Source organism: Excalfactoria chinensis, chromosome 6, assembly GCF_039878825.1.
Source record: "Excalfactoria chinensis isolate bCotChi1 chromosome 6, bCotChi1.hap2, whole genome shotgun sequence".
In the NCBI taxonomy this organism is placed as follows: Eukaryota; Metazoa; Chordata; class Aves; order Galliformes; family Phasianidae; genus Excalfactoria; species Excalfactoria chinensis.
This window is the reverse complement of record NC_092830.1, coordinates 11,001,635-11,027,682: the sequence shown is the minus strand read 5'-3', so window position 1 is coordinate 11,027,682 and position 26,048 is coordinate 11,001,635. Positions and strand designations below refer to the sequence as shown.

At 37.6% G+C, this 26,048-nt stretch overlaps 1 protein-coding gene across 1 annotated transcript; it reads right to left on the bottom strand.

Moving 5' to 3' along the window:
- Nucleotides 1-7,858: 7,858 nt before the first annotated feature.
- LOC140254042 (catenin alpha-3-like) lies at nt 7,859-25,603 on the bottom strand. Its single transcript, XM_072340229.1, has 3 exons — nt 24,256-25,603; nt 18,319-18,453; nt 7,859-8,146 (listed from the first exon to the last, which is right to left on the bottom strand). Exons 1-3 carry the CDS (start codon nt 24,310-24,312, stop codon nt 7,859-7,861), a joined length of 480 nt encoding a protein of 159 aa, XP_072196330.1. The 5' UTR covers nt 24,313-25,603.
- Between the last annotated feature and the right edge of the window lie 445 nt (nt 25,604-26,048).

Below are 26,048 nucleotides of genomic sequence, written 5' to 3'. Positions count from 1 at the left end.
TCTAAACTTTTCTTCAACGCATCAGGGATAGTGACTTCACCATCCACCTCCCTGGGCAGCCCATTTCAGCACCTGACCACTCTTTTGGAGATTTTTTCCAATATCCAATCTGATCCTCCCTAGTACAGCTTGAGGCCGTACCTTCTCATCCTATTGCTAGTTATGCAGAAGAGACCGATGCCCACCTTGCTACAGCCTCCTTTCAGGTAGTAGTAGAAAGCTACAAAGTCTCCCCTGAGCTTTCTCTTCTCCATATTAAACTACTCCTCCTAAGACTTGTGCTCCACACCCCTCACCAGCTTAGTTGCCTTTCTCTGGACACACTCAATGTCTTTCTTGTAGTGAGGAGCCCAAAACTGAATGCAGTCCTCTAGATCTGGCCTCATCAGAGCTGAGTACAGGGAGATGATCACCTTCTGCTCCTGCTGGCTGCACTGTTTGTGCTAAAAGCCAGGATGCCATTGGCCACCTTGACTGCCTGGGCACATTGCTGGGCACAAGCAGCGACCAACATACCCAGGTCCTTTACTTCCACAGTCTTTCAGCCATTCTGCCCCAAGCTTGTAGCAATGCATGATGTTTTAGTCAAAGTTCAGGGCCCAACACTCGGTCTTGTTGAACTTCAACCTGTTGTCCTCAGCCCAGTGTTCCAGCCTGTCCAGATCCCTCTATAGAGCCTTTCTACGCTCCAGGCAGATGGACACTTCCTGTTTGGAGTCATCTGCTGAGGGTGTACTCAGTGCCATCATCTAGATCCATAAAGATATTAAACAGGATGGACCATAGTACTGACCCCTGAGAACACCGCTTCTGGCCAGTCAGCACCACTCATTCAAGTATAATCTTCTTCTAACTGTATTATATAGAACAGGGTGAATAAAAATGGCAGTTTTGCTACCACTGCCTCACTAGCATAAAAATCAATCTCTTTGCTCATGCCTGGTGCCGTTTGATTTGGCACTTAGCGATCCGCTAGAGACAGTGAGGAAAATATGAACAATGTCAAGAGAAAATGCATTGTTGGAAGCAAAATCAATTCTTTAAGTTCATTTCAGTTCCTCATTTTGCAAATTTCATTATATCCAATTCTATTACAAAATACACTCTCAGTATGGCCAATAATTGGAAGAAGAATGCTCACGTGGGTTTAGTAATTAATTTATTTGAGTCTTCACATGTTTCAGTTTTCTTCAATAAAATATAACCAAATTATGGAAGATCATATAGTCAGTGCACATAAATTCTTACATGCTAAAGACTTCTACAGACAAGAAGTAGTTTTTAGGATGTAGTAGAAATTCATGCTGAACTAATGTAATTGCTACCAGAACACAATAATTGAATGTTTGCAGGAGCTTTTACTGATGTCATATACTTTCAATCTGGCTGTTCCTCATCAGTTTCTCTGTTTGACTGATGCAGTCCTACCATACTGCTCAGGAAGCAGGACATGATATGCTGCTTGGATGGCCCCGGAAATTATGAAACAAAATTGTTTCAGCTATAAAACAGAGTACAGAAAATCCAACTTTGTTTTGTTGCCGTGCCTTTAGTATGAGTCCTTGTTGTAGTCTGTATGTTAGTTTCCTGCAATGAAGTGTTTGCAGCTGTCCAGTTCCCATTCAATTATTCTGTTCCTGTGTGACGAAGTTACTTTGGGGTGCGCAATAACAAGCTTATGCAACAAGGAATTGCAGTGCAGTGACTTCAGGAGTCTAATGTAAAATGTAAAGGAGAAACACGCCCCTGCTCCCTCTCTTCTTTTTTTTCCCCCTGAAATTCTAATTTTGTTCTATGACATATGGTTTTCCATCTGTTTATAGATCAAACAAGCTTAAAGATGGGAGTTTTAAGAAAGGAAAGTAACCTTTTTCTAAAGCGGGAAATAGTATTGCTGTTGAGAAATTGCACTAGTTTTGGTGAAATGAAAGGGAAAAGCCTCTAGGCAGTGCAGTAAGTTTGTTGATTTCACAAGTGTAAGCTGTGCTGTGTGCAGTTTTGTGTTTTTTGAAGCCTTTTCTGTACGTGCTATGTTAATTGTTTAGTATTTTACTATTAGTTCCTCCTTTATTTCCTTTCAGACATCAGAATCTTTGCACATTACAGTAGGTAATTACAGTCAATAAGAGAAAAATAATAATTTGGGGTGGGAGGAGGTAGCATGGTGGCTGTGAAGAGCATCGTGGTTTTATATCCATTACCATCTGCTAGGTTAGAGGAGCAGGAAGATGTGAGTAGGGTAGGATTGTGTGGACATCAAGAGGGAAAAAGACCTATCTCCAGGGACAAGGAAGAACCTGAGAGGAGGCAGTGTGTGACCAGCACTGGAACTTCAGAGACTGTTGTGAACAAAGCAGTGACTGTGACAGTGGGCCTGGCTGAGGAATTATTGGCATTATTGGAAGTACTTGAGGGGAAGATGAGGCTGGTCACTTAAAGCTTGGGTTTGTTAGATCCCCATCTCCAGGATACTGTAACATAGTCTGGTTTTTTACTACATTTACAAAAAATGAAACCTTAGTTTAGGTCACAGTTGAAAGCATTACCTTATGCAACCTCTATCTAGTAGTACCCAGTAGCAGGCAGTGTCTTACATACTAGCTAAAAAATAGCTTCAGCAAAATAGAATACAGTAGAGGCTAGGTCAAGAGGGATGAGTACACAATAGTTCTGAGTCCTGAATTTCATTTGAATTATAGGGTTGCCTACGCAGTGAGTACTATTTTTAGCCGAGAAGATGGGTATAATTTACAGTAACTGTTTCAGGTGAGATTTCTCAGGTGGATACACTTGCTGAAATGTTAGAAATGCTGGTGTATTTGTACATGCTACATTCCTTTAACCAGCCTTGAGAACGTGTTATTTTGTGAGGAAAGACATGTGGGATTAGGAGGCAGGGCAAAGTGATCTCACTCACTTGAAATAATTTTGGCTTCTTCTTGCAACTAGACAAAGAGTTTGGTGAAAATAGAGATCATTGTTACTCCAAAAGCTGAAGTGCTTTTTTACTGTTTATTTGTTTTACTTTATCAAACACAAATACCCTGGTCAGTTTTCCGAAGGTCTATGGGCAGATGTATTCAGTGCTCAATTTTTAATCAAGATTTTAGGCTCCAGTTTACTTTCCAACTGGCTTGATGCAATTGCTGTACTTTCACCATGAGCTACAGCTGATAGATTTTGTCAGTGTGATTTCTTCAAAAGGAAGGATGAAGCTGAATATGGAAAGGATGTACCTCACTAATGCTGTACCTTCCTGTGCTTCTAATCACACTGGCTGTAAATGCTAACAGTTCTAGTTTGATGAAAGCAGGCGGAGTTACTTTCATGTCAGGCTATGGCACAAATCAGCTAAGTGTTAGGACAGTCAGATTAGGGGCAGATAGTTTGTGGAGGATGTGTGTAGCTTTGTTGCATTTGTTTTTGCTGTATTTCTTCATGGCATTTGTGGCATGCATGCGCTCCATATGGGAAGGAGTGGAGCTTTCCTGAAGGGTAAAATATGGTGAGAGTTTGCAAGGAATAAAATGTCAGGCAGAAGCTACTGTGTTTTCACATTTATACCTTCTGTAACAATCTATGTAGATTTTGGGTAAGAAATGTTTCTTTAAGTGTTTGTATTTTGGTGATAATGGAGTTGTTACCTAAACACGCCAGCAGTATGGCGTTGCTTTTGCAAAGCACATACCTACAGTCTGAGTACCAGATCCACTGAAGAGATCATTTAAGCATGTTTTTAGCTATACTGGTTGCAATGTTGGCAGTTCCATGAGAATTCTTTATAGTATAAGTCACTGTTTACACCCACCATGCTGGAATGTATTGAGGTTGTTCTAGCAGTAAGGGTCAGAAGGTAAAGCATTACTGTAGTCTGACCAAATAACAGCCGGTGTTAATTCAGTGGCTGTACTAAAGTTTACATTACTGTGTTTAAACCAAAAGTATTTCAGCCAATGTTTCCCCTTACACACACTCAGTGTTTTGTCCACATTTGCATAGTATATGGTATACAACATCTGAAGTGAGTAGTTCTATTTTTCATTACTATATGAACTAAGTACATAAATCTGTCGAAGATAACAAACCAGAAAACAAGTGAGAAGTCTAGCATATGTTATCAAATAGCTTGGCATTATGCCTGGTTCGAGTAAGTCTGTGCCCATTGTTTAAGTAGCATATTGTATGCTCAAGTTTTGGTTAAGTCTGATACACATAGTAACAAGATGTAAGCACTTCACTGCTGTTTCTGTGCCAGAGTATGATTCTGAGATGATACCTCAGTTAAGGAAAAAGAGAATGCAATAGTAATGCACCAAGTTTCTGGAAAAGGAAGTAGGATTGGCCCAGAAAAAAGGGCTTGTTTAAAAACAAGATAAAAAATAACTCATTAGTTCATGTGAGATGAGGCTGAACATGCTTTTGTTAAGAAAGAAAGGATAGTGTTCTATCTGAGAAGTAGAACAAACAAAATTAATTCACTGAAGTCTCTTCCTGGAGTGACACCTATTTCTTACTGCATAAGTTACTGGTGGGGGAGGCATTCTGTCCAATGGATACCTTGGGCAAAAATATAGGAAGAGTGGCTCTTCTCTCCTTTCATACCTTGAAAAATTAAAATGTAATTTTAGCACGCTTGAGACATCCGAATTCACTTTGAGAAAAGATAAGTACGGGGATGCTTGGGAGCTGAATGTGTTTCTGAAAAGCAGTACTGTAAGGGCTCTTTTACTTGGGAACAGTTTTCTTTGTATTCTTTCTTTTACCACGTATTTTCTGAACTGTCCTATTCTGCTTTTATATTTTAAGTGTTGAGAAGGCTTATTTGTACATGCATTTTGCTTACACTGGACTTATGTGTTATTGGCTGTCAGCTTTGGTCCTTAGCTTTTGATAATGCAGAAAATTAATGGAGTCTTCAGCTCAGGCGTTGTGATAATAGAGTGCTCAAGGATGTGCCATCACCACCCACGAGACTCAATAGCTCATACTACCAATAAGCTCTTCACCCTTTGGATTGCTGAATTAATAACCTTAATATTTTGTATTGTGGTATTTTACTGTTGGCTTCAACACACCTAAATAAAGACAAGTTATTTGAAATGCACCAGGAGGAAAGGGCAAGGAAGACGTATTTTCTTTTGGGGAGCATATCTCTTTACTGGTGGCATGCTTTCTACCTACTCAAAAGCAAACCTGAAGGTGACTTATCAGGCTTAGCCAGCCATGGTGGGGGATAACATTTTTAGAGAGCTGCTATAGAGGAAGGATGGCAGTAACTGCTGTCGAGGGGATATTTTACCACTGGATTCAGAGTAGCTGTGCTGATCTATCCTGGCTGCTGAGCTCGTCACATACCCAGGTTAATTTGTTCATTTTGTTGTACTTGTGGTAATGTTTTGAGAACAAGATAAGGTGAAACAAGACCTTGGGAAGTGGGGTGAGGGTGTTGAAAACTTTTATACTGTCTTTTTGCTTGAAGGCGGAAAGTGTAGGACATAAGACAGGAAGCTAATGCTGAAGGGAGAACACAAATATAAAGATTGTAGAAAGTATGATATATGGAAATCAAAGGGTGGATCAGAAAAGGCAGGTGGGTTACTTGGTTGCTGCCTGCAGATAATGCGAGGAAGCTGTGAAAGGGGGATTCAGTGATTCCTTACCTTGCTCTGGCCAGCCTTAGAAATAAACATGCTAAGTCTCCCTGGGGAGCCATAGAGGACCCAATCCTAATCAAATTCTTGAACTTCAGATGAATTGTGGATCCTCTGCAGCACACAGAGGCCACTGGTTGCGATGATGATGTATCAGATAGTACTACAAGGTGGTAGTCCAAGCAAGTCCATTCCTGCAAAGAACGAAATGCAGTAAGCTGTGGATACACCTTTCCCCTTCTTGTTTTATGATGATGTAGTTACAGCTCCGTAGTTTTTTGCTGTTATCTCCTTGATCTTTGTAAGGCCTTAACTCCAGGAATATTCTGCTTTCTTGGAGAAGTCCTTTCTTTGAAAGATGGTTTTCTTGACCAAAGAAGCTTTAAAAATAAAAATTAGTTTTCTCTCTGTCTCCTTTAACATCAGCCATGCTGTATAGTTGGGCAAACAGGCCTTGGTGCTCTGTTCATGTTTTCAGACTGTGGGAGCAATTATTTCCTGTCATGTTTCTACCCAGTATGGAACTCAGTAACTAAGCAGACAAAATGCCTACCAGCAGGCTGGCTGGAGTGGTTCACACCAGCTCCCTTAATGTCCTGTCCCCCTGCTTCTGTGGAAGTGCTAAGTGCCAGAAGGCACAATCTGCCCCATAGCTAGCTAATGAGCTGCATGACTATTTTCAGCTGCTTTTAAATCATTTTCTGTCTTGTATAAAAATAACTGAGAAGTCCAATACAAAGCCAATAGCTCTAAAATAGCCCGACTCATAGAAGATGGATAGTCCAGAGGAAACATGATCCTGCATGACCAGACATCTCTAGTCTCCAGCCTGCTAAAAAGCAGCTATTTTAAACATCAGGAAGTAGAAAGTACGCTGCCTACCTGTAAAGAGCTACTTAAAATTGCTAGATCCATATCTTGCAGTGCTGACTTATATCTTAAACAAGTCTTGTATGCTGGAGTCAAAAGTAAGCCCTTCTGCTTTTTTTTCCTTTTGCTGATGGTCGATGGGTTTAGAAGCATTATTTCTGTTTAGTTTGCCATCACTGTTAAGCCATTTCTGCTTTGGATACATTTTGTTTCTTTTTTATTTTAGGAATTTTTCTTATAAACTAAGGTTTATTAATTGAAAGGTGGTTATTTGTCATTACAGCAGTGGCACTTTCAGTGCACAGCAAACAATCTGTATGCAGCTAATGCTTTCTAACCGAAGGGAGTGGGCTTTTATTTATGTACTTAGTGAGAAAAATATACAGGCTAAACATCCCCCAAGTTTAACCAAGAATGGTACATAAGGGATAAGAATTAGTTGGAGGCACAAATAACAGGTACGGCCACATAGAATTTTACTGTCTGTTACTGGTGAAAACTTGGAAATGTTTTCTTCAAAACTGAAGCTAATAAGAGTCCATTTAAACCTGCTGTACAAGGCTGTTTTTCATGAATGCTTAAATGCAGATTTACAGAAAGTAACTGTCTCGCTCCAATTTGTAGGAGGGAGGCAAGGTTCTTTGATATGTGTATACCCGGCGTGACATTAATTAATTAATTAAATCCTTTTAAAGAGCTATTATTGCTGTGTTGCAATCATTGCTTTTTTATTACATTCTTAAATCCCTGTTGCTATAACACTGTTTCATCAAAATTTTTCAAGCTTTCGTATCCACCCCTATTTTGATAGGCCTTGGAGGGGGTTGATCTTCAGATCTTTCAATCTAGATTAAAGCTAAAGGCCCAGACCCTCAACTAGCATCAGTCTGGCTGTTTCAGTCATAGTGTAATGATCCTGATTAAGTATCCCAACAAACACAGCACTTAAAAATTCTCTATGTCCTAAACTACATGCAGTTGAGTATTAGTGGTGAAGCAATACCTGACTAATAAATGCAGAAGGACTTGGGGCACAGTTTGGCACCCTGCGTTCTGCTTTTCACCAGCTGTGACACAGTGCCATGGCGTATCGCTCAGAAATGCCCTGTTGAAACCTGCCAGTAAGAAGGCACGATGTTTTGACACTGCAAAATGAGTACTTTTCATCTGTGTGCAGTTAAATAATCCAACATCATTTTCAAGTGATTTAAGCAAATGTGAACTTACAGATTTGTAGAAAAGCAAAACGCTAATGTACAGTTATTGAGTAAGTAGGGGGAAAAGTGAAAAATCATCAGAATTTGAAGAAAGGAACATAAAAAGTGACAGACAGAATATTAGACTATTTCCCTGCCTTTGAATTCACTCATGACTAGGACAGGATGGATTCTCTTCTTTGCGGAACCTTTTCTGACAGCAGCATAGATTTCTTCTGGCTTCTCTCTTTTAATTAGAGGCTTCTTCTCTGGAGCTTTCATCCTCCACATCACAACAGGATGTTGTGGGCCAGTAGGACTCTGAATCTTGATAATCTTTGTGGATGCAATGTAGGACATCTTCACTGTCTGTACCACAGCGTTCATTAAATTTTTGGCAGCCTGAATTAGTGAGGTGACACTATCCAACTGTAATAAGAAACAGAAACATTAGTCTTGGCAAGCAGTCCGCTTTTAATCATGATATGCTCAGGATTAAACAATGATTAAAACCTAAGACTAAAATAGGAAAGCGTAATTTGTTTGCTTTCTCTTGGTGTGCTTGATGGTTATATTCATGTTCCACTGGTCAGTATTAAAGTGACACACAGGAATCTGTGCTGGTGAAGTATAATGGCTTATTGAGATGTATGTTGCTTGCCTTTAAGTGTGAACTCATGATTCTTGTCTGCAGGGCATCACTGCGATTACTACTGACTGGTAATAAAACCACCTCAAAGAAGAGCTATAAAAATGTTACCCATTATTTTCTTAGCATCAGCAATAGGCAAATTCTCCAGCTGCTCCCTTCACATTCCAGGCTTTCTCACGTGCTTCTGAGCATTGCAGGGATACTGTGAAGTGGCTGAATTAGTAGCTGCTGAATATAGTCTCAATGGCTAGAATTTTTAAAGCTAATAAGTGTGTGCTGTTGTACACAAACTGCAGTGACTGTGTGGCCTTGGGTTTTTTTCTTTCTTTCTTTCTTTTTTTTTTTTTTTTTCCCCTTCAGGAATGAGAACCTTGAGAGGCAGAATGCAAAACAAACCTCTGTGTCACATGGTACTGTATTTAACAGCATGCTACGCAGCCAAGCAAGTGTTAAAGTAAAGGTATTTTCTATAGATATTTCTGGAAATAGAAAGTAGTATATATTGATTCCAACTGAAAATTGGCTGACTTGAGTGGGGAGAAAAAAAAATGCAGTTTTAACTACTGTTATCTTTGCTGTGCTGCTCTGTAGTGGAATACAAAACCTGAGTATACTGTTCCCTTCTCACCTAAGGCTTGCATGGTGTGTAGGGACTGAAAGCAGACAGTGCTGGGGCCACTTTACTTTCTTAGTTCTCTCCTTACACCCAGTGGCTTTGGCAGCTTGGACAGAGACAGATTTATCTGTGTTGCACAGTACAGTTGTGTGAAAGGCCAACACAGACCTGTGGCATGTGCTGAGTAAAGGCATTTTATTCTGACACAGTGATTCTCAAACTCTCATGTTTTAATTTGAGCTGGATGGAATTGTTTTCTTCAGAGTGTCTGGTAAGATGCTGTGTTTTGGTTCTAGGGGAAAAACAATGCTGATAACACACTGATGTTTATAGCTGCTGCTAAGCAGTGCTGTACAGAGCCAAGGTCATTCTCAGTGATGGGCAGAAGGAGCTAGGAGGGAACAGAATGTGGACAGCTGACTTAAACCGGCCAAAGGGATATTCTGTACCATAGAACATCAAGCAGAAGAGGTTTGGAAGGAGGTGGGAGTTCATCTCTCTCAGTGCTTGGGGTAGTAGTTAAGCATCAGTCAGGGCTGGTAAACAATTACTTGTGCATCATTTGCTATATATGTTTATATATCTCTAGTCATAATTATTTTCTTTTTCTCTATCTTGGTAAATATCTCAACCTGTGAGTTCTACTTTGTTTTTTTTTTTTTTATTCTTTCCCCTATCCCACTGGGAATAGGGGGAAATGAGCAAATGACTGTGCGGTGCTCAGCCCCCTGCTGGGTTAAACCACAACAGTCAGAGGCACAGTTCTGGTCTGACACACTTTAGATGGTGATATCTAGCAGGCTGTATGCAGAAGAATTACTGCTATACTGGGAAGAGCCTAAGTTGCAGGCTGTGTCTTGATAAAAGCTAAAAGTAAGAGCAAGGATTTTATATAGGCCAACACTGGCAAAAAAAATTGATTGTATAATTGGCCATCATTGTTACTTAAAACATTTGAAAATGAGGTCGCCTTCTCATTTTGCAAGTTTCTTGAATACAGACTGATAAGGCTCAGGGACATCCTTCCAGAATAGGGCTAATATCACAGAGGGAGAGGAACTGATGTGTGCAGGGTGTCGGACTATGTCTCCTGGTCTCAAAATCCAGCTGCAGAGGATTGTTTGGTCTTTTTTCTTACAGCATTGTCTGATGTTAGGCCACTGCATGCCACCCTTGAGCACTGAGAAGGTATACACACATCTGTTGTACTCAGACAGGAAGAAAGTAGGCTATGTTTTGATTCTTTTCTTTGGGAAGGTGTTGGGGTTTTTTGTTTGCTTTTTGACATGTGTGGATCATGGCTAAATGATGCCATAGTTCACATTAAGCACAGGGCTCACATTTGTTCACAATTTGTTTGTAATGAATGCTGTGTTCCCCCTTTGCTTTACAGTACTGTTTGTGTTTTGATAGTGTTCCCAGGAAATGCTAGAGGAACATATATATGGTATAAAAAAACATCTTGGCTAGTAGTTTTTTATTCAAAGACACCGTGCTGTATTTTATTATAAGGCTGACAATGTCAGTTGTGAAGGCATCTCCATTCTGAATAGCTTGAAGAAAGTCCTTTAGAAATAGCTAGTAATTATTTATTTAAATCTCAGTTATTAACATTTATTGCTTATATGTGTTGTAAATATAGAGGTTGGTCCAAAGGTAATGCCTCTTAGTAATTTCCAGGGAAACTACAACAAATGCAAATAGCACAATAAAGCTATTTGATGGAGCAGATTCTCAGGTACAAAACGCTGCTTCTCAACATAGTCACCACCAGTAGCTGATTGGAGCAGATGAGCTGATCAAGTCACTCTGCATTTTGTGATGTCTGACAGCTGTACGTGGCTGTTTAGAATGCAGCTTGTCTTTCACACTGCTGTCATCACCACTGCTGGAAGACAGGACCCACTGCCACACTGTGCTTGCATCCCCTGGTTGGTCTCTATAAACTTTCAGTGTGAACGAATATTAATGGGCACTATTTCTTCCCCATGCAGGAATTTAATGATGCTCCTTCACTGCAGATGCCATTGTGTCAGGCTGCCCCTCTGCTGCCATATGCCACTTGGCAACAAAATGCAAGGGAATACTGCTGAGAAGGTTCAACTTTGTACTTCCATACCACCAATATCCACCTCTGATGTTCTTGTCAAAGCAAGGAAGAGCACCAATTAAAAAAATCAGGTAAAATTTGTATCAATTTGCACCTCTCAAAGGAGAGATGTTGTGCTTTCTATTTCTTGAACATGCATTTGTATGTGTAAAGGTATAGACAGAAATACTTCATGTACAATGCACACAGCATGTTTAGCAAAATTTGCACTTGTGTATATAACGCTGATGTGTTAGCAATGGTGGCCTCCCATAAGCCAGGTCAAATGAATTTGTGAATGAATTGATGAGGTGAGGAGAATGCATTACTGTCTGTATACTTGTTGCTTTTGTAACACTTTAAACACAGGAATGTATGTAAGGCAAAAAACAGTAATAGATAGATAGGAAATGATGGGATTTGCATTTTTGGAATTAAATATGAACTGAAAGATCTTCAGTTAATACTGAACATTCCTCCAGAAGTGCTAGGAAAAAAGCCAATGCCCTGTTTGATGTTTCATGGGTGGTTAAAATTTGGAGGACCAAATGTATATAATCCATGAAAACATGTAAAATTTGGCATGGCCTTGAAAGTTCATTCCTTGCTACAGCAAATGTGTTTTTTAGAAAGAATTCCCAGTTTATAATGGTTGTGTAATCTTTGCATGACAGCAGTTTAAACCAATAAGACGTGTATTTGGGGACCATCATTTGTAGATTTTAAGGAACCAGGCTGCCTATCCTGGGATGCATGTAGGCTTGTAGAAGCAGATACGCAAAATAAAACTAGGAAAATCAGGTCTGATGCAGCAACATGGTTAAAAAAATAATAATAATAAATTGAATACCAATAAGGATGTTTGCATTTGGTTTTTTGCTGCACTTCCTGTAGCATGTGTGGCTGGGATGGAGTTTGTGGTACATCAGCATGGGCACAAATCTCCATTTATGATGCTCTTGGTGTCTCTGGATAGGCAGTGAAATACAGGAAAAAACTGCTCACTTAATGCCATCAGTATCCATGTTATTTATTTATTTATTTGCACTGTCTTAGAATCCATCTTAGATCCATCTACCTGTTCCCCATAAGTTTTCTGGATGAATCTTATGCTGGTCTTATGCTGACACTGTGAAGCAAAAACATACAGTTATTTCTTAACCATACTAAGAATTTCAGAGAAGCTTTTATAGGAGCCGTTCCTGGAGCTACAGATGATAACAATCAGGTGGTATCTTTTTTTTTTCCTCTTTAGAGAGCAGCTGTTTTCATAGCTGAGTGACATTAATATAATAGAGTTCGGTGTAAATCCATTGTTCTTTTATAAACCTGATGTAGTTGAGGATTATCTTCACTTGGATACTTTTATCTCAAATAAATATTCAGTAGGTTCTTCAAGGTCGCCTATCTAAGAAGATGGATGAAATGAAACTTGGCATAAATGAAAGACTGATTAAAAAAAAAACAAAACTCATTGAGCATTTAAGTTAAGTTCATTTTGTTTAGGGACTTGTCGCTGTAAATTCTTCAGTCCATAGGAAGTGGTATATAAGAATTCATTGCAAAAACGAAGGCTCTTTTGCCTGACTCCCACTTTCTCTTTTTCTGTACTTCCTGTATTTTGGAGATTAGACTGTGTCAGTCATAACAGGAGTTTCTGAAACGATACCCTCTATCATACCCTCTCTCATCCAAATATGCCATCTCTCCTATGAACACTGTCCAGTGACAATGAAAATATGGAATGATTCTTCAACTAGTAACTCATATATAAATATACGGAAGTCCTTGCCCAACTGTTCCCAAGTTTTGCCCCCTTTTCCCACAATAGTGGCATGGCATACAAGCACACCCAATAGCCAGAATTCATCTAGGCAAACTCTCCATTAAGTAACAAAGCCAGAAATAGTGGAGTTGAGGAAATAAAAAAATTAATTTTGAAGCTTCTCTTTAAAAAATGTTTACACGCGTTTTCTATAATAATGTCTTGGGAGTAGTAGTAATCCATTAAGAAGTGTATTGTAATAACAAATACACTTAATTATTTTCATTGTTTGATAGTGCAAAAGAGACTGATGACTGAGAATTTATACAAAATTTTTCTTGTATGTATCTTCTGTTTACTAAGAAAGTGATGCTTGCCTTGTCATGTGTTGTTGCAGTTAATTACATAAATACAGAATTTCTTTCTTCTTAAAGCATCTAAATAAGTCACTCTTCTCGTATTCCCTGTGTAGATTTGCAGATCCTGTCTCACTGACATAAGGAAGTGGCAGCCAGGGGAAAACAATACAAAACATTTCTTCATAACATGCGTGTATGTCAGGTAGGGATACAACTTATTGATCTCCTCTAAACTATGCATATACAAATACATATATATACAGATATATATATATAAATATATACAAATATATATAAATAAATAGATAGATATAGGTATATAAATATATATATATTTTTGAATTTAAGTTTTAGATTTTGAGCACAGATTTACAAAAGGCTGCTCGCAATCTCCCAAGTCCCGTTTACAGTTCATCTAGACTTCCATTTTTAACACAATTGAAAATGATAACTTAGAATTGAGTATCAAACATACAACTTACTCAGTGTTGGATTTCTGAATATAAAAATATCTTGGAAACAAGGTCAGCTATTAAAAATGTATCTGCATTAAAACTGCTGGGTTTAAATGTATGAATACACACTGAGAAGCAAAGTTTTTGTTACAGTAATACTAATCAAAGAATAACAGACTTGATTTGACTTCTTCTAAGAGCACAAAGTCTGCATTTTATTGCAGAAAGATGACTTGCTAAGCATGTAAGGTAAGAATGCTTATGCTGTGCTTTTAATTTTTCATCCTTTTTATTTATGAGGCTTTTCTGCGTATTTTTTAAGGTTTTCAGTAATGCTGCTGTTAAAAAAAATAAAATCAAGTGATTTAATCACTGTTAATGTGATTGAATTGCAGGATACCATCTCTTAAAAGCAGCAGGATAATCAGTCTAAATGTAAATACCTCAATCAGAATAAGTACTCTGTTAAGAATTAAACCCCGACCACTGAAGACTGGAATTTCCCTTTGTCAGGTTCCGGGTTTAACAGCAGTTACCTTGTTTTCTGAACTGAGGATATTTACATTCTTGGCTTTTCTACACACGAAATAGTAATAATTTCATTTTTCTTACTAGAAACAATAAGATCTTGTTGTAACAGTTGCACAGAAATAAGATGGGTATTTGAGAAAGCACAGGTAAAAGTTAAAGGTTGGATGTACTTGATTAATTACCATTTTTCTTCATGTAGCTGCTAGATGACATACAAACCTATCATGGACTCAAGACCTCATACATGATATATTAATATAAAATAATCCAAAGACTTTCCATTGTGAATTTTCTTTCCCTTTACTGAGAATGGTTTTCTCTGCCTTAATAAGCCTCTTTTCTGGTCACCTTTCCTTTACTGTGCTGTCCCCTTGGAACAGCAAAGATTTCATCCAGATTTGTGCAACTCGGTTGAGGAAATCTGCTTCATGGTGTGGGTGGGTGGCTAAACCAGGGCTGTATATTTATCTGTGAGCTGAAATTTCTTTAAAAAAATGTGGTTATTCCGTTGGTTATCTGTGTCTATCTGTCTATCATTAACATTCCCTCAAGTATATCTGGAGTTTGTTCTGCTTTTTACCCATTTTTCAGGCAGGGAAATTGACTCCAATCAAGAAAACCACTGTTATTACTTGAATTTGCTTCAAGCTGGACTCAAGTCCCATAATTAGACCAGATCCTGTGTACAAGGTACATGATAAACAACTTACTTACGTAAGTAGTGGAAGACTGAAAGGCTGTAACAGAACATATGCTTGGGGGCAGTCAGCTGAATCCCTTGATTTTGCCAGTTGTGATATTTAAAAAAGCTACCTGTTCTGTGGCATACATTAGCAATATGTAAAGTACTGCTACATCCTTACTTTGTAAAAAAAACAAAAAAAACAACAAAAAAAAAAACACGCTTCTAGTTAGTTGGGTGCATTTTTAGATAGCAACAGTAACAGAGCTGTCCCTAGATAATTGAAAACCGTATCCCCTTCCATTCCTCCAAAGGCCATGTACACACTTAGTTACAAGTATATATAAAGCACACGCAGTGGAGGATGCAGTGTCATTTAAAAAAAAAAAAAAAAAATTAGACTTTTTGGGCAGCCCTCAGTGAAGTAAAATTTTAAACAATGTTCCATCTCCTCGTGTTTAAAGTAGAGATTTAGTAAAGCAGTGGTTTATTATTGTTAGATTCCAAATGCTGTGATGATATTATGCGTGGGCTAAGGTACTGCAAGTAGCTCTCCACCATGAGTTTGTCAAACAAACAAGTATCAGTTCCCCATGATGTGGAAAAAAGTAATAGCAAAGAGAAACAAACTGGCTCACCAAGGAGCTGCTTTGTCAGAACACAGCCTTGGACTTAGCAAAGGTCACTCAGCAGTACACGCAGGACAGCACTACCATAGTCAGTGGAGCAAACTGCCCACCCACAATAAATGAAGTGCGCTATTTCACTAGCCAGTATCTCAGGAGACTGCCAACTTGCTGCTGAGCCCTCTGTGCCCATTCTTAACTCTCGCAGGGAGGCATTCTGCCCATCTTCACTTCTTTATTTTTAGGAGAAAGAAACAAGCCACACAAAAGACCTAAGAGCAACTGCAATGCATTGCTACTCATCTCTTCCTCTGCCAAAGAAGCAGCTCTTGCTGTATAGCTTCTCTCTTGCAGCAACGGAAAACCTCCAACTGTAACAAAGGCATTGAGCAACCTGCCATCTGCCACAGACCTGGAGCCTTAATGGATGTGACTTTCCTGGCGCATAGTTGTCCAAGGATACCTTCCACTTTGCAACATGCTAGCATATGCTTCTAACTCGTTGCATTATTACCATCAAATCTGAAATGTTCATAGAAATATCTTGCATGTAATTTCTGATGTAACTAGCATGGTAACTCAGTGAGGGAAACACATTTAAATTAAATTGAACTTTTAAGCAAGAAGTCAGAAACATTAAAGCATCTGCATTTGACACAGAAATAGACTAATGTAAGTGTTTAAGTCTGGTTTTTGAGAGGACAAGAATAAAATTCAAAGATAAAGGAGGCATTTGCAGAAAAATCAGCGAAGCAGCCTTCAATGTACAGGTATGGCTGGCTAACACGAGAAATTCTTTCTTTGCTACTTAGCAAATTGTGTGATAATGCACCTCTGAGATTTGTTGTTTTTTTTAATTTTAGGGTCAAAAGAGACTTCCTCTTGCCAAACACAACATTTGAAGATGAAACACAAGAAGATACTGACTGTAAGTAACACAAAAAACACTTATGTGCTTGTCAGGAGTCACAGAGGGAGATGCTCACGTAAGTTAATGGTGTGATACAATTCTTATTTTTTTTTTAACTCACTGTTGAAACAAGCTTACTCTCAGCATGCTGGGCCTGTCGATGTGCAGTGCTTGTTAAAAAAAGTATCAGATTATTTATACAAATGCAATTACTGTCCATCTGTGTACCACAAATGTTACCCCATTATTTTGTGCCTGAAGAGACATAAATTTGAATTTAATTAACAGAAAGTATATTTATTTCCTGCTTAATCACACCTTGTGAAAACTTAAGAGAATCCTTACCATCTTCACTTGTGGAGTATACAAACTGGCACCGATTGATTCATTAAAAAAACTCAGTATTTTATGTGAGTATGAAAGACTAAACACAACCCAGGAATGTTTAATGGATAAAAAAGCAGAACTGAATGAACAGCTCTTCAGTTTCTCTGTACATACTCCTTGCAAGCAGGACTTTGACCATCTACTGAGCCGCTGTCAGGTGTGAATGTACTGGAGAGGCTGCTGTCCACAGAACTGAAAGCAGTAAGGTACAGTAAGTTTTTATGGCCTGAACGAGGAGGGCAGTTAGGAGGACTATCAGCAGGACAGCCCCAAGCGTTCTAACTTCCCCAGGACAGTCAGCCCCTTCAGCCCACAGCAAGGGGAGGGTATTAATCTCTGATGAGACACACTCCAAAGGACATTATCACAGGAGTTACAGACAAGAACAAGGTGATAGGGCACTGATAAAAAACAGGTAAAAGAAGTTTTCATTCTCAGTAGAGAATGAACAACTGAGAGCTGTGTTTGTGGATTACAGTATACTTCTTCATTTGCATATCATCCTGGTTTTTGTCACAGAAGTTGAGTTCTGAACATTACTATGTTAGCAGTTTTCCTGTGCCAGATCTTCATCATGCAGAAGGATATAGTTTCATATACATATATTTCAAGAGTCATCGTTTCAGTACTTGATAGACAATGATATGTTTTGTTGTTTTCTTTTTAATCTGCAAGAGCATGTCCTCTTTTTGCTTAATCATGCCTGACATCTCCCTTTCTGGTTGTTGCTTTTTAATAACATAACCAGATGAGAGAAGATCAATACTGGGAAGAATACAGTTCTACTCAGCTACATTTCAGACTCCATTAAAAAAAATAATAAAATCTATGCTACTGTTTTTATGTGAAGAGAATCTCAAGATTCTGCAGTGTTGCATATGCCAATAAAAAACTAGACAGAAAGCTGAAATGCAGCTGTCCAACAGATGATCTGTAGATAGAGCACAGATGTTCCGTCTGCAGATTTTCTACAGCATCGTACTTACGTATAGGCTCCCAGATCTTTTTCTGCATGAGAGAGATGGACAGACACACACGGACAGCTTCTGTACTTCCATACACAAATGACTTTTTAATCTATTTTTTCCAATGCAAGCAGCTAATTCATGATCAAACTACGAAGCAAGCCCTCGTATGGACTTTAAAGATTGGCCTTCAGTGCTTTGTTCTCAACTGGAAGTACAACTATGAGTGCCAGTTGTTGTGCATACATCCTTACAGTTGTGCATACTTTATATACATTAAAAGACTATTGTTTCTTAAAAACTAATTAATCCAGAATAACAGCAATAAATTAATACCGTTTTAAGACTCTATAAAGAAAAACAGATTCACAAGTGATTGCAATTCATGCTTCACTTTCTTAGTCTCTTCCTAAAGTAAGTGACAAAAAAAAAGAAGGGGAAAAAAAAGAGAATAAAAGAAATTCAGGCCTGTACTAGAACACATCACAAGCACAGGAAAGGACAATTTAAACTGAAGATATTTTATTGTGTATTGACTGTAATTCATTACATTTTTCTACTTACAGCAGACATGATGAGCTCTCCACCTAGGTTCTGGATTTCTGCTCTAACTTGACTGCAGATTTTGAGCTGATGGGAGTACAGCTTGATCTGTTCTAGGTAAGCCAACAAATCCTGTTTACATGACTGGTCTGGACACTGAGAATTAAGAAAAGAATAGTAAAGCACGTACATTTCATCTCAGACATCATATTAAGTACTTAAATGAGGAGCATTCAAATCACTCAGACCAACGTCCTTGTACTTAGTTTTTCTTTTACACTGCAGGGCCTGCTTCAGCAACACTGCTAACCAAGTTATTTAATGTACGGAATGACTGCTCTTCATTCAATTCCTAAGAGGCTTTCTTTCTAAGGTATCTAGAAGTAATAGTTAAATGGCAAATGTAAGCACAAATGCAAGAAGAATGTTAACATTTATAAAAGTTACGCTTTATCTTCTAATATCGATCTGCTTTTTAAAAAAAAAACAAACAAGGTTTTATCCATTTTCTGTCAGATGTGCTGTTTCAGTGGGAACAGGAAAATAAGAACAGCTTGTGGCTAATTCACTTATTTCAATACTTAAAAAATAACATCTTTCCACCTTCACTTCTGTGAGCTCCCACAATACTTAGAGGGGAAGTACTGATTTAAATAAATCTATAATGGGTTAAAAGCCTGAAAAAGCGATAATTGTACTTAATTTAAGAAATACTTTACATGTAAACAACTGGCTTTACTGAAGAAACCTAATAGTTGTTTAAAATGGGATGTGTTTATTTCAAGTGTGATGATTCTGTATTCTTCATGGCTCTGCAGTAGTAAACTAAAAGGTTTATGTTTTGGACTTTCAGAAGAGGCAGCAAAGAATGTAGCAAATGAATCTGAAAAATTGTTAATATGAATGAAACATTAGTCCTCCCCTTGTGTTCAGGTAGATCCATTACTAAAGTGCTCTCTGTATTTCAGCGTAGTTTAAAAGAAAAACAGAACGGCGTTTCTCAACATCCTCTCAACATGCACCATTTTTGAAGTGTTACCAGTATTCAGATCTCAATGACTGCTGAGAAAACTTGAACACTTGCTTACTTGTTAAACTAATGCTTAAAAAAAATATCTGCCCTTCTGTCCAAGTGCAGCATTAACTCCTTGAGCATCACAACTACACTAGAAGTCTATTTCCTAGAATAAGGTGCTTGCTTTTCCATTTCTCTGTGATTTACTTTTCCCCACTGGAAAACCTCAGCAGATAGACAGACAGGCTGCTAATACAGCATCTCATCAACTTCAAGTTGTGACAGCATCAATTATAGAAACTCAGAGACAACACTATTTTAATTTCTTACATAATACTATTATATAACATTTGCAAGTTCATCACATTTACTGTCTTCCTTGCAAACACTTAAGGAAGAAATGCATAACACTTAAGAAATGCTGAAGATGGTATGCTCCAAAGATAGGGAAAACATAACCTCCCCTGAGACCTTGAGGTTAAACCAGTTCTATCAAAACACTGGTCTAGGGCTCAGCAGCATTTAGAAAAGTAAGTGTAAGGCACTGCTGGAAAAAGGCATAAATAAATTTCATAAACCTGCAGGATAAACACAGCTTTACTGAAATGCAGCTTTATTAAAGCAAAGCTTTACTTAACCTGGCGAAGGTAAGGAAGTATCATGAAATACATGCTGTCATCTTACTGAGTCCTGTGTATGTTCACTATTGACCTAAAGAAACCTTTGGTCTGACACACTGTGCCCATTTTTATGTACTTTACCCACAAAACTTTATGAGATATAAGGCATTTCTAGGAATAAAGGTAACATTTTATGTTAGCTTAGGTAAGATAAAAGTACAATGAAGAACATTAAAGTCTCATACCTTACAGCGTATCCCAATCAACCAGAAAAATATGTTAGAAAGAACTGTACTCTGTGAATAGGATATTCCATAAGGAATCCTCATAAACATCTGGTACAAGCAACATGTGCTTACTAGTGAGAAAACTTTCAGCTGCAACTGAAAATAATTTAAAAATACTGAGATTAATCATTCCACAGCCCATCGATGGTTACCTTTTCAAAGGGTTACCTTTTCAAAGCCTAGCACAGAGAAACAAGTTCTTAGGTAGAATTCCTGGCAAATTCTGAGGGCTTCTTTTTGATATACAAGTGCTGCTCCAAAGGAAATGCCTTCATCTTATGTTGGCCCACATAACATATATATAATAAACTATATATATATATATACACACACATATATATATAATTTATAAATATTTCTATATTTATATTATATATAATATATATATTATATATATTATATTTATATAACATATATATAAGTATTCATATTATATATGTGTGTGTGTGTGTATGTATGTGTATATATATACACACACTATATCTATAGATATCGTTATTATATCTATATATCTATGAGAATATCTACTGAATGGACAGGGTCTCTCCAGAATGCTGTGCTTAGGTAGAAGGCCCATTTGATGCTGCACCACATTGGGTTCCTACGAGATGAAGGGGACATACAGTTGCTTTCACTATTACTTCCTTACTCTGATGAACAGCATTTTTACCTCACAGTCCAAGTGCCTATTTTACCAGGATCATAATGGATCATAATGGACCAGCATCTCCTGACCAGCATCTGCTGAAACACTTATTGAAGAATTTTGTAGTAAAGACCTTAATCTACACCACATGTCACTAAAAACAGGACGCACTACCTTAATGTTCTTTGGGATTTCAGGTACAAATTTGACAATGAATTTGAAATAATCTTACTTAAATTTATCAGCAATACACTTGTGATTGCCTAAGTTGATGCAATGTGGCTATGTTTGCAGTTGTTAACTCCAAGTCATCTTTAAGTGCTGTGAATATGGACTGAATCCTGCTGATTCTAGCACATAGAAACCCTTTCTTTCTAGTACATGGAAATGTTACAAAAATTAGAATAGAAGCACAACATAACAGAGATGCTGTTGTGAGTGATCATAGAATACTGCAAATAGAGTTTCAGTTCTTTGGTGTTGTGTGCTTTTTCTCACACAAAAGCTTTACACGATATGTAATTCCACAGTTCTCAATTTTGATTCTCTGAAATTACAAGGAGAATGAACAAAAGTCATTCATTTGGAAATGTTTTATGTCATGTCATATCGAAGATACAACGATTCCTCATTACACAGTGATGGCTTTTTCAGGTTTTTTCTCAGGTTTCCATCTAGATAGAGGAAAAAGAGGAATTTTTGCTTTTTTCCCCTCACATGTCTCTTCAAATACTGAAAATGCTCATCATATGTTACTGTGGTCCTGATAACAGCAAAGACATAGTTGAGAGTAATATCTGAGTCCTGAGTTGACTGTGAAGATGAAACTCATGTGGCCCAACTAAATGACAATATTAGAAATGATAATGAATAATTGAAGTGATGCAGGGTAAGCTCAATAGCAGAAGAAGTGGTGAAGAAAATCACATACATAAAGAATGCATGGACTTTTACCTTAAAACACATACCTGACGGTATGATGTACAGCCATCGGTTTTCTCTTTTGAAGTAAATAATAGAAATCCATTTTTACATGCAATTCTAAGTTACACATATAATTTACTTTTTACTGAAAGAGAACGTGTGAAATATTTACTGAAATAACTGGTTTATGCCACTGAGAAGAGCGTTCACAAAACCTTATCAAAATTCATGTTCCAGACTGGACACCAAATTCTTGAAGGTTCCTTCAGTTTGAACCAAATTCATTGAACAGCAATTAGGTGGTTAACAGAATGAAAAAATTCTTCAAGAGAGCAAAGCAGAAGAAACATGTTAAAATAACAACTATTAGTCTTTACAAATACCATGCAGACTAAAGAAAAACACACTGAGAAAAATACTTTGTACGGCAAAGGGTGGTTTTGCTTGGGAATAAAGATTAAAAGATTTCTAGTCACCAGAGGAATGATAGGATCATATTATTCATCTGAGGGTAGGAGTAAGAGCGAGATTCCCCTTTTTACTAAGTCAGATGCCTATCTAGCTGTGATTGTAGTTATATTCACTGCAGTGTTATTGAACTTACTGATGAAGACATCTGACTCAGTCCTATGTCTTTGAAGCATGTTTTCCACTAATCTGTTATATATATATATATGCACATACACTATCTGTTATACTTATTAGAAGCTTATTTGCTTCAAATGCTTATGAGAAGAAATTACATATAAACTGACTAGTGTGTTTTAGGTACATGTCAGATGAGAAAGGTGAATCAAGGCTTATCAACTTTGTGCAGGCTCTTAGGACAAATAGAAACTACCTGAGTGAATTTAGTAAAAGAGTTAACTAAAATGGAGTCACATTTCCCAGCAACTTAGGAAACACACTGGTTATCAGCACTAATGCTTATCTGCATTATCAGCACACTGGTTATCAGCACTAACAATTTATGTCCAATTTGCCCTCACCGATTTGTTCACATTTCTAGTCTGGAGTTACTGTAAAAATACAGAAAGAAAACATAAGGGAATGAACAGTTCTCTAAGAAAGACTCAATTTTTATTCAAAATAGAGTAAAAGGTTATGACACTTTTCTCTGCACTATATCAGTAATGATTACAGTTTTCAATTTTAATTTTTAATTGATGAAAGAAAATGATGAAGGATCCAGTTCATTTGAAAAGAGACGTGCTGGAAGAACACTTATCAAGATCAGAAACAGGGGTGTTCTACCTCGCTTCTTTCTCCACAAATCACAACTGTATAGACCAGTTACCAAAATTCTATGGCATCACCATCTGAGAGAGGCATGAAAGAAAAAACCCCACACAGACTGTTGCTGCTTCATAAATATTAAGCAGGTGAAAATCAAAAGCGAGGGGTAGAGAGAAAGTACATGAGGATGTGGAAAACAGCAAATATACCCTGCTACTCTGGACCAAAAAGGCTAGGAAAGTAAATGGCTTTAATACTTGCTGACTAAAATTTCACTGGATTGTTCTTCTCTGGCCTGGTTTTGTAAGGCCCTGTTGACCTTACCTACATGAGTTTCTTGAATGAATGTACTAAGCTACAATGCTGTTGTGCTAACCAGGCTGGAGGAGTGGGTTTGGGTTTGATTTATTTATTCATTTATTTTAGTTTTCTGTTATTTAGCTTATTTAGCCAGGAGAAGCTTTTGGAAATAAAGAAACCCATAGCTGTAAAGCATTTTATGATGATAATTTTTTTTTTTTTTTCAATGGTAAGAAATTACCTCCAGACATAAGGTATGCAGATGGCAGTTTTCTATCTGTCAAGAAGAGTATTTAAATTGAAAGCAATTAGACATAAAAATACCAAAGAAGAGGCCTATACTAGGAGGGAAAAGATGTCTGAAAGAGAACTTAGATACAGCTGAAAGCAAACATTCTAGAAAATACATATAATGTGCTGTAAAACAAGTAATTTGAAGACAAAGAAGAAAAGTAACCTAAGCACTGAGCTGAGACCTTGCAACTGGTAACACTGCTTGGAAAAACTATGGTGCTGGTGAGTTTCCACATCTAAGGTGATTTGCTTCATTGTTTTTCTGAGTGATTTAACCGAGAAAGCAAAGGAGGAACTACAATGTTGAACTCACATTGTAAAGCAGAATTTTAACAGACTCTTAAATATACAGGTATATAATAAATAGGTATATGTGCATATACATTTGCATATGTACCTAAATATATATAGACAGGTATTTAAATAGTATGAGGAAGAGAATCCACCTACACAAGACATGATCGATATATCCATCATTTCCAGAAATTGGGAGGGGAAAAAAAAAGGAAAATCAGGTCTAAAAATGTCCTAACTATTATTTCTGTATTTCTGTAGGTGATCTTCACAGGTGTTGGAACTTCTGTGCACAGGTTAAGTTGTGACAAAGGTTAATGCATTGCTACATAAATAACCTACCTGATTGGCAATCAGCCGTGCTAGGACGTCCATCCTTGATCCTGACTCTGAAATCATTTTTGCTGCATTAATTACATCAGATGTGTTCTTCAATGGTCCTCTACCCCTTCAAATGAAACACAGACTTTATTACATTATTCAAAACTGAGAATAAATCATAGCCATGCAGATTAGGCACAGAAGAACTCAACTGAATTAGAAAAAAACAACTAAACATTGGTCTATACAGAAGCAACATTAATTAAATCCCCACTTCCAAGTGTTTTGTTTTCATGTTCCACAGATTTGCACTGCTTGGCATCAGCTGGATACAGAAGTACCAGAAAAATGCCACACATTATTTTCATCCTGCAAGTGCAATCCATGCTAAATCCTAAGAACATGGATTTTTAAGCCCAGTTCCAATATGTCACAAATAGATAATTCTGAGGGAATAGTGAAGGTTTTAGTACAGAGACCGCTTCTGCTGCTTGCTGTAATTACCCTACAGTTATACAATGTTTGTGTTCCTTTCCCTTCCAGCAGTTTCCTATTAGGTATTATCTAGTGAAGTATTCTCTAGTAGATACAAATAAGAAAGTTTATCAGACTGATGAATTCAGAGACTCTGTGGATGTTTGGTCAGGAAACTCAGGTTGTTTTATGAAATCGGTGTATGTAAGCACAAATGATTCATGAACAGGAATGCTATGAAAACTAACAAACACCACTCAAAACTTGGATACACTGTATCTGAAGATGCTACATAGTATTCAGGACAATTCAACATCAAGTTCCTCTGAACAGTTTGTCTAGAAACCACTTTCAGCCTTCTTCAACTTTGAAGTACTTAAGCTAACGAAGCAACATTTATTTTACCTTGCACTTATCAAGTACGAACCCATGCTAAATTCACCTCTGCATTTCAGCTTTTGTGAAAGATTTGTAGTAAAAAAAACAACTCATTTACTCTAAAACATTATTGTATATGGTTACATATTCAGTAAAAAAGACAATGATGGCAACACAAATCACTGCAGCATGCTGGGGCTTGACATGTGCCTACCAAGTATTGTTTAACACTAATAAGCACCGTCAAGGAGAAGAAAAGTACCTCTGGATCTGGTGGCAATGCAAAAGACATCAGTAGGACCCTTCATCAGTAGGTCCTGTAGCAGCTCCAGTTCCCGCAAAAGGCTCTGCAGCTGCTCCAAGCATTATGAGAGACCCTGATGGCTCTCTAGCCCTCATGATGAGCCCTGTGGTTGTTCTGCTATGGATCCTGTGGCTGTTCCAAGCATTGCAATGAGAAAATGAAAAAATATACCTCCTGAGGGAGTTGCAGTAAGACAACACCATAAACCATCTGCAGGTCAGTGGCAGTATAAATTTTGTCCTTTACAAAGTTTTCCATCTTTTTTCTCTCTTCTATGAGAGAAATTCTGATTTCTTGGTTGTGGTGCTCATTATTTTTTATTTCTAAATTGGCCTGTCTTTCCCCCCCTTTTTTTTAATGGATTCAGAACTTATACTGGACTATGAATGCCATTATTTGATTTATTGTGTGGAAGATCTATTTATTTCCTCACATGTTACTATTTACAAGCACTAAAGCTGTATTAGCTAAGTTTATAAGACATTTAGGACTATGAAAACAAAGATGAGACACAAATTACTGTATTTATGAGCAATTATATGCCCCCAAGGTAGTGATGGATTGTTATTGGATCACTTAAATCAATTGTTCTATCCATTGAGGAGACTGGGAGTAGCCCATAAATAATTAGAGTGTGAAGTCTAGCTGTGTCTAACTA

What these genes read in the sequence shown, in the direction of transcription:
- LOC140254042 (XM_072340229.1), bottom strand. Translation starts at nt 24,312, where the DNA reads ATGATTTCAGAGTCAGGATCAAGGATGGACGTCCTAGCACGGCTGATT. An exon ending in CACGGCTGATTGCCAATCAG is followed by an intron (nt 18,454 to 24,255) that starts GTAGGTTATTTA and finishes CTTAATTCTCAG; the next exon opens with TGTCCAGACCAGTCATGTAA. An exon ending in GAGAGCTCATCATGTCTGCT is followed by an intron (nt 8,147 to 18,318) that starts GTAAGTAGAAAA and finishes TTCTTATTACAG; the next exon opens with TTGGATAGTGTCACCTCACT.